At 34.8% G+C, this 14983-nt stretch overlaps 1 protein-coding gene across 1 annotated transcript in view; it reads right to left on the bottom strand.

Moving 5' to 3' along the window:
* Window positions 1–14983, bottom strand: part of SPOCK3 (SPARC (osteonectin), cwcv and kazal like domains proteoglycan 3) — a 219960-nt gene that overhangs the window by 16012 nt on the left and 188965 nt on the right. The window contains exon 7 of the mRNA XM_074866523.1: window positions 6181–6300. Within this exon, the coding sequence (XP_074722624.1) occupies window positions 6181–6300 (120 nt within the window). The remainder of the gene's footprint in view (window positions 1–6180; window positions 6301–14983) is intronic.

The raw sequence follows: 14983 nt of genomic DNA, 5'->3' as shown, positions 1-14983 counted from the left end.
TATTTGCTGTTCACAAAAGTGCCGATCTAGGTGAGACTCACCTGACTCCATATTAGCCCAAAAAGGAGATAGCATTAGGTGTAACATTCTCTGTCACCTCTCTAAAGTTGTAATATATTCCCCCTTACTATGATTACACAGGTAGGAGTGGAGCCTGTGTTAGGGCAAGACATGGTAAAAGTACCAAACGTCTTAGAATAAAGCTAGGATATCTGACTCTCATTTTACAACAAAAGGTACAAGGGAAAGAAATAAAGCAGCCCCTTAAATACCTGTGAAAGTGTGCATCCTGAAGTCTCTCCTTTTCCAGAAAGTGTTAGAGAATTTTATTGGGGGGGGCAGGGGGCAGGGGGGCAGTAATCAAGATGAATCCTATTGCTGGAGGGTACCAGTTTGCTCATAGATTGACAGTTCAGATGAAATGTATTCTGTGGGACACCAGACTGACCATTTTACTAATAGAAGTGACTGTTAAGGAAAAGTAGTAGATACCTGAGGAGGGAGAATTAAAATAAAATGCTACAATATATATCTATATATGTTTCATTGTGTATAAGGATAATTCTGTACAAAAGATTTAGTCAAAAAAACCCCTTCAGTCAACAATACTGATTTAGTTCAATCAAAGTCTTATTTTTAAGGAAAGATGGATTAATATAACATTCCTGCTCAGAATTACTTCTAGGCTGGATTTCTTCTAGACTCTCGATTTAAGGATGCCTGGGCTTACACTAACCTGGCACATGCAGAAAGTCATTAGAAGAACCTTTTCTTTCTAGGAAACTAGAGCTATGGTTCAGGTTGCAAGCCTGTACAACTTTGCAGTACAGTTTACGGGCCATTTTCTGAGATAATCTCAGGAAGTTGTCAAATTCTCAGGCAGTCAGCATTTTCAAGACATCAAAAATTATGTTTAAAACTGCAATTCTTTTAATGTCTTGTAACTATACAATGACTGCATCGAGAGTCCTGACAGGGTAAGCAAAAACTTATTATTCTGCTTATGAGTTCTGTCTGTACATCAGGGTTTCCAAATATACTTCAGCAATGAAGATCATGGAACTTTAATTTATATCTGCATAATGTCACCTGTGTCTGTTCATTGATAAAGAACTTAGGATAGTCAGAATGGAGTAAAAACCTCCAAGCAAATATCTGAAATTGTTAATTTTATTTACACTTTTCTATACAAAATTGGTCTTTTCCTGCTGCAAGTCTATAAGGGTATTTGGCAACTTTAGTGTGATAATATCTCCCCGTGCTAGTTCCAGACAAGCCAATTGTAAGTAATTTTCTTTCAGACTTCTACTTTTCTGTTATTTTCAAAATTATTAGTGCATTATACTCCAAATAATCATATTATTCCCAAGCAGTAAGAAGATTTTCTATTACCTTTGGCCTCTGGTCTTTCATCTTCTAACATGACAAGGCGCACAAGTATTCTTCAGAAATAGACTGCCTGTTAGCAGAAATATTTGTGGGACTACAGTAATTTTTGTGCTTTGCATTTGATGCACTAATTCCCTAGAGTTTTATCATACAAAATTAATACAGAAATAGAACAAATATTTTAAAAGACTTTAAAAGAGGTACGTAAAATCTCAATTTTTCAACTCTTATTTCCCCATCCACAAGGGAATAATAATGGGAGTATTACTGTAGTATCCTTTTCCCCTTTGTGTCATTTATTTAGACCATAAATGGCCTGAGAACAAGATTTAAGTGTTTATATAACATTTCTAGTACCGATACTTCTAGATATATGCAATCTGAATACATCTGGACACAAAAGGGATTTTGGAAATAAACCCGTATTAATTATTTGAAATATTTTAGTCATTATTAATAAGGCTCAGCTTTGGAAAAAAGTGTCAGTTAAACAAAATTATGCAACTGTTGTAAAAACACAACAATGTAGGCACCTTACATTTTTAACTTGTTATCAGCATATTGATGGCTCTAGCAGAAAAAATTAGACGCTATTGTTTGGTTTATTTAGAAATAATGATTGTAAAGATCAATGTGGACTATTTAATAGCTGGAACAACTCTGAAAAGCACCAGCACCAGCACGGCACTATAAACTTGCACCACATCTACCTTGGTCAGAAGGACTGTGCCCAGGCCTTTTAATGAATCCTGTCCCAAGTGCCAACAGAGAGACTGAAACATGAAAAATCCTAAATGCAAACACACAATCAGAAAGGTTGTCATAAATTGCTTTTTTAAATGCAGAATGGTTTTTCAGTGAGGAAGGAACTCTATGACAAGAATAAAGGACATCCTGGAGGAAAAGGGTGCCAAAACAGATTTTTAACTCTGCAAGGGTAACGAACAGCTGCAGGGATCTGCTAGAATAATTAGGACTCTGAAAAGGGAAGTTACATTCAGGTGGCTTTTTGTTGTAGCTGTCGTTCGGTACAGATCAAGTCACGTGTGCTAAGTATAAGGTTGTTATACATGATTAAGAAGTTCTTTATAAGATCTACTTCTAGGTGTAGCTCTCAGACATCCCCAAAACAGGAGCTGGACTCCCTGCTATACTTAAAAATTAATGCACCTGATATCTTGGATCTGCCATGACTTTGGAGACTGACTTTGAGGGATTTCATTAGGGATACTACTCAAGAGCTTAGCTCTTGAAGAACAGTTTTAAGAATTTCTTAATGGTATCAGAAAGGACATTATCATGTTGGATGGTTATCATTATTTTTGTTTTTCTGTGTGTTTACAGGGACATAGTGACCTAATATCTCCTTCTAAACCTCAAACGTGTTAATTTCTCCTAAGATGCAATATCTTTTGCTGCCTCAAATGAGAAACTTTGAAGTTCAGAAATGTACATACCAGAAAAAACATACAGTTGCATAATGAAACCAGTTTTTAAACGATTTTTGAATCCCCAAATCCACAAACAAAAGAAAACTACTACTGATCATATTTTCATTTGATCACTTTCTGTCTATAGACGGATGGCCTTTTTGCAGTAGCCTGTCAAATTAATTCAATCAAGTAAATATTGGCTATTTATAAAATCAAGTAAATATTGTGCAAATAGGATCTTTTATATTTGAAACCAAATTTTTTTCACAATTAGATATATGCTATTTGAGTAACTGACCACAGTGCTAGAACTCTAGACTCTAAACAGTTATTGTTCAAATGTTTTTGTGAGACACTGGGTTTTGTCGAAAAACTCTTTTGTAAAGAGAAAAAGAAAAGAAGAAAAGATAGGACAAAGTAATTGTCTCATATGTAACTATGTTCTACAATTTGATTTGTTTTGTGTTAGTAAAAAGAAAATAAGCATGCCAAAGCCTATCATCAAACTTCTATGTTTACATCCTAACATGCCTATAACAAATAGCAAACTTTTCAACATTCTTGTAACACATCCTCTATTTTAAGGTTGATGAGGTATAATTCTTTGAAACAGAAAATCTAATTTAAAACCAGCATAGTAATCAATTAATATTTGGTACAACATTCTAGCTGTTTAGGATTAATTTCTGGTACCATGTTAAAAGTATAAGTCAAACATTTCTGACAGCACCATGTTCACAGGGAATTTATTCAGTAGTACAATGAAAACAGATTTTTACACACAGATTATATTTCTTTACCTGTTGATGAACAGGAGCCCTGAAAAGACTATTCTTAGCCATCCAAATTAACACTTGATTCTGTCTCAAAAAACTGGTAGGGTAGGATCCAGGCTAACTTGTGCCTAAAATTTCATATACCTCCTAAAGTACATGTAAATTCTTTATACCATCAAAGGAGAGAACTTTATGACTTCGAAGGCTTCCAAAAGGGAATTCTGGAAACTGGGACATAAACTCATTTTTTTCCCCTCCATTGGAATAATTGTAATTGTAGAGAAGATCCTTACCTGAAGGCTTTTAAAGGCAAATACATCTCTCTAACTGCATTAGAAAGATTCCTTTACTAGCTCAGGTTAGGTGGGAAAGATCCCAGAGATCGTAAAACTTTGGAGGAAGCTAGTGAGAATGAGACCATAACATTTTCTGCAGAATTGCTCCTCATGCTCACAGACCAAAGTGCTTCATGCAATTGAACAACCTGTTCTAAGAATACCTACATATCTCACAACTGATTTGGTCTACATAATCTGAGCAGATGGCTATTATCTTCTGCACTGTACATGAAGGGCCAAACCATGAACATTAGGATGTACTAGATGTAAAATCAACATTAGATAGACCACTCAATCTTGCTGATGTTACAGTAAGTGATCACTGAAGTTTAAAAACAAACCAATTGGTTTGGATCACATAACATATTTCTAGGTCCAAAAATTGACAAGATCCAAAAATCCACAAGACACTTGCATTTTTAGTCACACATATTAAAATCTTAGATCTTAAGTCTAAACACAGTTTTTGATTGCTGTTATAAAGTAAAAATTTGCAAACAAACAAACAAGTGATAAAATAAATGTGCGCATAATATATCCACATACACATGATACAAATATGTGTCTCAAGTATAGAAACTAGGTCTTATCAGTGTCACCTGTGTGCTTAAGGAAATAGGCCAAGGAAAATGTCCAAGTAAAAAAATCTCCCACTCTTAAGAACTTTGTGCTTGCACTACATTTCAATGTATTCAATGTATTAATTATGAACCTTACATTCCTGTATTACATAGAACCCAATTACTCGAAACACTAATTCTTTATTTATGTATGCCATAGTACTTAATAGCTCTACAGTTGCTTCATTTAACATTGCCCAAATTTCTTTTTGAACTTGTACTGTATTATCAGGTTTCTAAACAGCTGTGCTGCATTTCTGACCTTACCTATCCAGTGTGTTACCCTCCACAAAGTGAGTATTCAGCAAGAAACAGGACCCTATGTAATGTTTCAGCTGACCTTTAACTGAGCAATATGCTAACACTAGCTATATTTTTAGATAGATTTTATTTATTACTATACAATAAATGCTTACTTAAGAGCTGCAAACTTTGTATTTCTGCTGTTTTCATTACTGGATGAGGAGTAGGTCACATGCCATTTATGGGCACCAACCAGAATGTAAACTGGAAATAAATGTTTTTAAATGTGTTTTATTCAGTATCAATAAAAAGTGGTATTACTGTATTACCACCTTACCTCAGAAACATTTTTTCTCAATATTGAGAAGTATTCCCAGATAACACAGAATCATCTTTAATTCATTGTGCTTTACAGAATTATTTGTATTTCCTTAGCATGAAAAATCACACAAAAAAATGAAATAAATGGATTTCTTGAAAACAGTGATGCTAAAAAATAACAATCAAACAAAAGCTTAAAAAAAAAAAATCCCAAATACTCAGAAATTTAATAATGAAGGAACTAAGGTAAGCAGCCAGTGGTGGCTAAGTTCTGTGAAACATACTCTGGAGGAATTCATAGTTTGCTTTATGAAACCTGATTTGACTCTCCTTCACAGTAGGACATCACTCTCGAAACTATTATTGCACACTTCAATTGCTATTTTAAATAAGCCGTTTGATAAACACATTTTAAAACTTTACTACTTTCCACAACAAAAAACCTATTTAAATATTTGAGGGGGTTAAAAATAAATTATGCCCCTACTGTTTGCACGTCATTAGTACTCCTGAGTATTTTCCAATTTGAAGCATATCCATGAAAATTCCTTTTCACTTACAAGCTTCTTTTCCATGTGTTCTTCTGTACCAGTACCTACAGTGGCATCAACTAGCAACGATGGAGTCACATGATGGGGTCACAGCTCCTGTACATTATTTCTTAGGGCTAGCCATTCAGCAACTCACTTTTCTCAATGAAAAAGTTGCTCAAAATCCCTACTTGTTTATTCTGTTTTGTCTCCTTATACAGCAGCTAATTATCAAGCTTTATTAAACAGACAATTTGACAGCATTCACAAATAAAAGCACTGTGAATGGTAGCTGCCATACATTCTTACAAGCAAAAGTCGTGCCAAATAATGTTGAAAGTTTAAAGAGAACATCTTATATCAGTACTAAGCCATAAATAAGAAATTAACTTTAGAAAAGCACAAAGTTATGGTTTCATACACATGCCTATTTAAAGCATAGGAGAATAAAGCAAGACTTACAATAGAAATACAAAAGTACAGAAAAGTATCAAAGAGAACATCAAATAAGACAAGTAGAAATTTCTTACTGGTTCTTTCAGGCCTTTGAACAATCCTAGTCTTCTTATTCTGAATTCCACTTTCATGAAGTGCCTTAAACCAGTCTCTCAATCTGTTTGCAACCTCCCTGAATTCCAGGTCACTGCACACTGAAAACAAAATGCAGAGCAGTTTAATGTTTTTCTCCTGGGTGCTAAATAGAATTTTTCAAACCATGTTAAAAAAAAAGCAAAACACAGACAAAAAAACCCTCATATATTTTCCACAGCTTGCTTTAATTCATAAAGTTCAGTTTCGTTACTCAGGTATGCCTTCAAAATCCAATTAAGGTCCTCAGAAATAAATGCCTAATGTATAAAGCAATTATGCAATTATATATATCTAGAAATTAAAAACATCCTTTGCAAACTACTATAAACAGTTCTAGCACAGGCATTTTCATATCTTACTGTAGACAACGCTGTATGGCAGACACCCATGACAGTCTTGGAGTTTCATTAAGACAATAGTAATGAAACCCCTACCAGAACATGTCAGAGATGTGATTTAGGCAGATAATGCAGGAACACCCAACTTGCTTTCCTACGCTGAAGCATGAAAAGAGGAAATAGGGTTGACAGAGAAAGTGCTTCATGAGTGTCCTGAAAGCTTATTTGGTTGAATGCAGTTTTACAAGCCAACATTTGTGAGCACCTTACTGCAAACAGGCAGCTGTACAGCCACTTGGGTGATGGAAAGGATGGCTTCTTTGACCAGAAACAGCAAAGCTAGAAAAGCATGCAAGACCAAAGAGAGCATCTGTAGCAGGCTGGCTGAAGTGTTGTACAGTACTGATAGCACTGAAGCCAGCAGCAGCAGCAGATAATAGAGATGTGCAGTGAGGAGGCCTATTCACCTTCACTACTAAGCTGCTGAAGAAGACAAAGAAAAGGTCTGCTTGGAGCAAGCAGATAGCCCTTCCAGAACTCTGTTTTCCCATTTCATGTGTTTGAGAGAAGCTGGGAGAAGACAAGAGAAATAATAGGATCTGAAAGATGACAAAAGCGGGAAAGGCACTGGATGTATCCTTCCCTAGGTAACAAAATACCTTCCACTGCCCTTGTTAACAGTTATTGCTTCCAAATCAGGGTAATTTTTCAGGTCTACCAGTAACTGACTAAGCTACAATCTAAATAGCTCATACCCAAGTTAGCAGAGCTTCAGAGTGATGCTCTTGAAAATAAATCTCCAGTTCAGCTTACCTTTCCCTTATTATGTAGCAATCCATAATACTTGGTGACATAGCCTTCAGCACACTTTATTAAATTGAACAACACTGTGAAATACCTATTTGTATTTTAGAGTAAGACTGAAACATGTCATTATGTCAACAACTATCAATGCCTGTACAACAGCAGGCATCTGAGCATTTGTTTATTCATTCTTTGCTGAAGGCTCTCTTGAGACTTTGATTCTCTCCATGAAAGACTGAGGTGCAATCTATACATACATTTGCATACATTATGAACTGACATTTTTATAAAACTTGTATAGTGCTTTTCTCTTGTGTAATGGAACAATTTCTTTTCTGATAATTTGATGGGGAACCGGGGGAAAAAATGTTTTTAATGATATATGGGCATGTACGCTCAAAAATGTCATATCACAACAACTAGATGAAAATGGTCTCCTGAGCCAAGACTACACATGATAATTCAAACTTGTGTGATTTCTACGTTTTCTACAATGACACCTTCCTTTACCAATCCTTGCACCAGCTGACAGGTCAGCATAAAGAATCAGATATTAACCTGGGACACCCTGCTCCTCTTTAATTTCCCTTCCCATTACAGGTGAAATAGAATAATATTGTTCCCTTCTCTAACTACCCTCCCTTGGTTTAAGAGAAAGCCTTTTAGAATTGAATCAAAGGGTATGGAGCACAGCACAGTCATTAGGGGTGCCTGACCTGCCATCTAACTGCTTTGATTTATCTACCCGGCACACTACTGTGTAATACCAGCACAGGTCCCAGCAATAACATAGCTACATTAATGTGGTGCACTGACCTGGCTATTTTCATCTACTTCTAACTTGTCTATATGCAGTGCTACTCTGATTAACCTCTGATGCTGAGGTGACTTACTCAGAGCCAGTATATAAGCTCATTTACAGGCACAGACACACACATATATCCATATATTTGTGTGTGTGTGTGTATATATATATATAAATGGGAAAGCATGAGGAAGTGCAAGCTACAAGTAAAAACTTAGCTTGAATAACATTAACAGAAAGATGCACATGGCAGCCCTTCTGTAGAAGCAGCCAAATAGACACACTGAAGTTAATCGTCTCCTAAGCTCATTAAGGTGTAAAAACAAAGCACTAAGAAAAGGAGATAGTGCCTCTTTGGCTATTAGGTGTAAGAATAAAATAGTCTGTTGTTTCAGCATCTGGTACTAGCCACTGTCATGCACAATATGACATGACATTTTCTGTGCTCCTGTGAATTGCATTCCTTTCAAAATGGAAGGTATACATGGCACATTTTGGGCATCAGACACATCCCATATCAGATCTCAGATTAGAGGCATTCTTCAATTTCAACTTCTTATAAACCTTTCCGCAAATTTTGCTTGACTATTTAAATTATGGTTTTTATCTCAAAACAAAGAATGAGAAAACTGTAATAATTTTTGGTTCATTTTAATGATTTTGATAACTTTATCATGGGAGTAGATCACCTTCAAAAATCAAAGCGATGCAAACCAAACTGATTAAAACTGTCATTTGCCTATTTTACACCCCATAGCTACTCGTGCTGGAGTCAGCTCTCAAAGATGGCAGGTAATCACATTTACTGTATTATCAATTTAAATGCACAGTGAATTTTTGGTTCATGACCTTTCTAATATGCCAAGTAAAAGCAGATGTCTTCTATATGTGAAATATGCACAAGAGATGTAGCAGAACTACACTAAACCACACACTTAATAATTTACAAGGACAAACTGTGTTCTCAGCAAGGATTTAAAGCATGGGTTTATAACAATGTCTCATATTTCAATATTTGAGTATCAGTTTTTTATCAAAGAACATTTAGTTAATTTACTAGCAACTCAGAAAAAGATTTAAATGGTAGAACTAGTCAGCAAATTACAATTCTTGCCATAAAACTTTTTAGCAATTATTTCATTTCTACAGGATGCTTAAAATATGTTAAAATTTTGAGTTGGTTAAATAACAGCTAATCATGCAATTTAATTTTGACTGCTGGAAAGTAAAATACATTGGATTTTTTTTTCTGGTTCCCACTCCCCTACCCCCACCCTTTTTCTTTTTCTTCTCTATTTTGGATTTTTCCATTGAGAAATTAAATTGTCAGATTTCAGTATACTTACCATTTTCCAGAATGCCTTTCAAGATCTAGCTATCCAAACATTAACATAGCAGAATAATAATTTATAAAAAATATTAAGAATGCAGTTTTGATTTTATGGTTCCTATTAAATGATTTTGGTTGGAACTACTTAAGGTTAATTCCCTACCATCTGATGCCAGTATTCATTCACTTCCATGATTTCTCTTGCATAATATTTTGTTACATTATATTGTTTGAAGCATTTCAGAAAAAACAATCTGATGAAAATCAGGTTTTTATATTGTGATTACTGGGAGAAAAAGCCAGTACTATCCTGACACAAGATTTAAAATATATTAAAAGAGACCTTATTACAACATGATATTTTTAACTGGGAAATGACAAAGCAGAAAACAGATTTACATAAGTATGTAAGAACATAGGATATTTAGTAGTGGCAAATATATCCTTAAATTAGTACAGATATTTCTATAGTTAGAGATTAGCATTTGAGCACCTTTGGACCAAGACCACTCATTTCCTAAATTATTAGCTACAAGGTGCTTGGACTACTTAAGCCATGACAGTGGCAGGAAAGCTGCACTCATTACCCCATCAGCTAATACAGAGAAGCAGAGGACTAGTGGCTTGACAGAGAAATTTTCTCAAAGGAAAAGACTGAATCTTTTGACAGTTCACAAAGGTAAATCAGGTAGTAAAACCCCAGTTTGGTCCTATCTCAACAGAGACATGTGCCAAAACTTGACAGAAAAGAAAAACTACATAAACTTCTTTCGTCACACACAATGGTGCTTACAATATATTTAAGTAGCAATTCAGGTGGCATCTTGAAAGCTAACTTCTTAACATTAAATTTGTATAATATTTTCTCCATTAAAATTATATATTTATATGAAATAGAAAAACTCTGAAACTATAGTATCCTCAGGTCCGGGGCTAAACTTTAATACATTTCCTGCTTCAAATATTTTACTTCTAAATATACTATGATTGATATTTCAAAGATATTCCAAATAAATTTAATCAACTAAACACATGAAACAGTCCACTTCACATGAACCTGCTTTCATATTAAGTTATGATACATACATATGTATCCACATATGTATATATCTCAGCTATCATATGTATGCATTGCAAATTCCAAAACTGACTATAACTCTAGTGTTATATCGTAGAAGTCAGATTTTACAACTTTCCATTAAAAAGCTTTTGTACGGTATGCATGAATAGCTAAAAGCAAATTCTAGGACAATTCAAGACCAATGTTATTCTTTAATAGCTTTTTGTACAATTGTGCTTTACAACTATGGTTCAAAACTTATTCATAAGAATAGTGGCTACCACAATGTAATACATCATGAATATTGCTTGTTTTAATGTTGATTTAAACCTTAACATTTCTTTTATTTGTATCAATCAGACTATTCACCACCACACAACAAGTGTAAGCGGCACATCAAGCAGTCACTCTTAAGTTATGAAAACAACATCATTTCTGGTTTACAGGGCAAGTACCGTACTTAGGTACAGTCTAGGGGTAAATTTTGCCTTAAGAGCTTATATATGTAGTGCAAACTTCAAATAGACTATTGAATAATAAATATGGCCTAAAATTATCTATGTTCCTCTATCAATATCTGCTGAACAGATCTGTCTCAAGTCTTATCACCTTACAAAAGGTCCAATATTAAAAAAAATTTATTTTCAGGAAGAAAATATTTTTGGCAATAAAAGAAAAAAAAATGGGTGAAAGCAAGTTCAGGAAGTAGCATAAGAACTTTTCGGAGGTGGTGATGGGCCTGTGAGCTTTAATGTTAAGGAAGGTTAAGTGAGATGTGGGGAGTATTCACTGTTTTGAGACTTTTGGATGAACTCTTCTTTCCTTTTCTCTCCCCTCCTAAAAAAATCCTGTGCTTTCTGCTTGTCCTCTCAATTTCTTATGCTTCATGCCCTGGAAAAGGAAGGGGCCAACATCTCGGTAACATGTACCTGCTCTAAGAAGCAGGTGTGGAACAGGATGTAGCAGCTTTCTGTTTTCATTCCCGTCCCTGTCTCAGGTATGCACAGACTACAGTTTCAAGAATGTAGCTGTCACTGCCACTGTTCCTGGTTTACCACCTTATCTCTTCCACAGGAGTAGCAGAGACGTCTCTAGAGAAACTGTGGGATGGGCTATTTGGGCTAGGGTCCTGCTCCTGCTGCAGCCTGCCACCCACCTCTTCATTCTTTCACCAATACCTTGAACTAAGCTTGCACAGTAGTAAACTGATCACAGCACAATGGTGTTACATTGTGCATCAGCCTAGGGTAAGATTATTTACTCTATAAAATAGCTTACAGTTTCAGTGAACCAGACAGCAGGTAATACAATTCATGTCTGAAATGATTTGAAAATTATTTGGAAATTAAAATGTTCTCTGCTTAAACTTTAAAAAGTAGGAAGCATCCAACTTTCATAGCACAAAACAAAGACAAGACTATAAAATAAAATATACAAAGTTCAGATTACTTAGCAGCCAATTCATTGTCAAAAGAACATGTGATAAGTATGTTACCGTCTTATTTAAGAAGCATAAAGCAAGCAGCGTTGATCAAAAGTTAGAGAAACCTACCTCCATTTTTTTCATAGGTTTTTAGTTAGTAAATTCATTTATGAAGAAATACATACTTAGAGCGATAGCCAGCAATGACTTCATTGGATCCAAGTCACTATGGACAGCCAGTTTTTTGGTTAACAAGAGGTATTTCTGCACACACAAAATGTGAGTATAGACTAATTGCTCACACATTCAGTCCAGCAAAAAAAGAATGCTACATATATAGAAGTAATGCTAAATAGTACATTGACTTTTGGCACATGTATCAGTGCCCATGAACACATATGATTAAACTTGCTGGAACAGAATTTGTTACATCATTCGAAGAATAAAAAATGGTAGAGCTTAGATATTAGCTTCATTCATTATCAGCTCTTTGAGCATTTCTATATCAAATTAGTACACAGATTCCATATTACTTCTTCGTATAATATTATATTATGGAATTTTCCCTTCCTTGTTGTTTAATATTAAAGTCATATTTCTATACTGTGGCCAAAATGACTAAGGCAATATTTGTACATTCTGAGTAAACTGAGGGCCTCAGACTAGAGAAAGAATCCCACTTAATGTTCCATGTATCAAGGCAGCTATACATACCCAGACAAACCGAATATTCTTATCACAAGGGTTTTTAAAAAAGAATAAAATTCTTTCTGACATCTTCCACGTTAAAGATACGATTTTGAATGTCAGATAACCTTAACTTCAACATAAGTGTTTTTTCTTAAAGCACTTATCACACTTCAGATTTTTGTTCCCGTTTTGAGATGTAAGAAGGAAAGAAGTAGTAAAATAACCTCTAAAATAATAAACAATTTAAATCCCACTCACACAGAAACTTATCAGTAAGTTTTGTTCAACTTTCCAAGAACATTCAGACGAACACAGAACAGAGGTAAAAGACTTCAGTCTAAAAAGTAGCTTTCAGAAAGTCGTAAGAAACAGAGAATAATATTCAGACATTATCACCATTACACACACGATATTTTTTCAGAGGACCTGAGCTGCAAAACACAACCCTAAGTTATGCTTAATTAAAATTTTTAAGTAACAAAAAGAATTCAGGTATATTTACAGAAAATGTCTACATTTGCCTTTGTTTCTGATCTGTATCCTGTCTCAGTATAGTACCTGCCTCAGCACTCCACCTTAATTCACAGGTTTATTCAAGGTGAATTATCCTTGTATTCTGCAACAGAGAGGATCAGCCTAGCACTCCGTTCACTAGAACACTATATGCCATTGAAATGTGCTTGCTCAGGGTTATGCTATACGCTGAAAAATTATATTAATTAATGAGTTGATGCATTTTAGAGTATGTTTAGGGACTTTTTGTTCTGGTGATCAGCTTCTAAAGATACATGTTGCTGAAATTATTATATGCATTGGTCTGTACTCATTTAAATAAAATAGGTCAACATGAGGTAATTCAGATCTATTCAGACTATTATTTCACCTGATAGACTGGGAGATGAATCTCTAATGGCGAAAGACAGACAGCAAAGGTTGTAGAAGGTTAGACAGTAATCAAAAAATGCATATTAAATCACATGAATCCACTCACTCAGAAACCTGCCAAGAAATACTTCTGGTTTTGTCTAATGCCAATGCAAGACATTCCTGCTATTATGCTATTACAACCTATTCTAGTAGCCATTAAGAGAATTACTACGGGGTAAAATGAAGTTACTAGCTCAAAGGTTACTGGAGTCTTCTGTCATCTGAAGTAATAAAAACTGTTTTTTAAAACCAACATATACAGCTATGCAAAAAATGAAGGAATCTGAAAACTTATAGGTACCCAATCCAGAAATATCTTTACAAATAAATATTATTTAAATGTTAGGTGGAACCAACTGTTCAATTTGTTTTCACATACAGTAAATGTTACAATTTGTGTTGGCATTTGAATATAATTTACTGATTGGAAGTAGAATATTTGAAAATGCTAATCAGTATGTGTTCTTTCAGTGCCTTTCAACTCAAGCTAATTGATGAAGAAGTAAAAATAGTGCTACTGAAAGCTATAAAGACATGCAGAACATATTTTGGGACTAACATAATGGATTGAATTCCCTAACATATTTAAACCAGTCTTAGTTTTCTGACATAACAAGTAAGTTATTTTAACAGTGTATACTTTTTATATAAACACACAGAGACATATATAAAATTATCTGTACTTTAACAAGTGTATATCATTACCATACTGACATAATAAGCACACTGAAATACTGTTGTATTGAGAAGCTTTTGTTAAGCGAAGGGTCAAAAGGTGATTTAGAAAGAAAAAAAAGCAGCGATAAACACAGCCCACACTATGTAGCACCATTCACAATAATATATGGGACCACAAGGGTGTAGACAGAACTTGTGTCTCTGTTTACTTCGGTAAGAGAGCTACTTCCACCTACTTTTTCAGCTGCAGACCTCAGAACAATATTCAATTCTAAGAGCAGAAGGCCTGACAATTGTGAAGAAAGATATATAAATGTAAAGACATTATTAGCACACAGTTTAACAGTAATTTAAACATAGAACTCACCCACTGATCTGTCTTTTGTGCTCCGCAGCCAGAATATTCCTGAAGTCTTTATATAACATAACATAATATGACATTTCCATTCCCGAATCCACTAATGGCCAGTTAGCGTGAAACCTATGATTTATTGATGATATGGCCTGTGAGAATCAGTTGTAGCAGAAAGATTCAGGCTTTGTTTCAGAGTGAGATACGAAGTACCGTGTCCTGTCAGAAGGCACACTTCCAAGACAATGTGGTACTCCACTAGCACATCATGTGGTTATGCGTGCCACACAACTCTAGCATGTGTTGCAAGATACACCCCCCCTGCAACAAGAACT

Source organism: Strix uralensis, chromosome 4 (assembly GCF_047716275.1).
Source record: "Strix uralensis isolate ZFMK-TIS-50842 chromosome 4, bStrUra1, whole genome shotgun sequence".
In the NCBI taxonomy this organism is placed as follows: domain Eukaryota; kingdom Metazoa; phylum Chordata; class Aves; order Strigiformes; family Strigidae; genus Strix; species Strix uralensis.
Note: the sequence above shows the minus strand (reverse complement) of the source record. Positions and strands in the feature narration are given on the sequence as shown.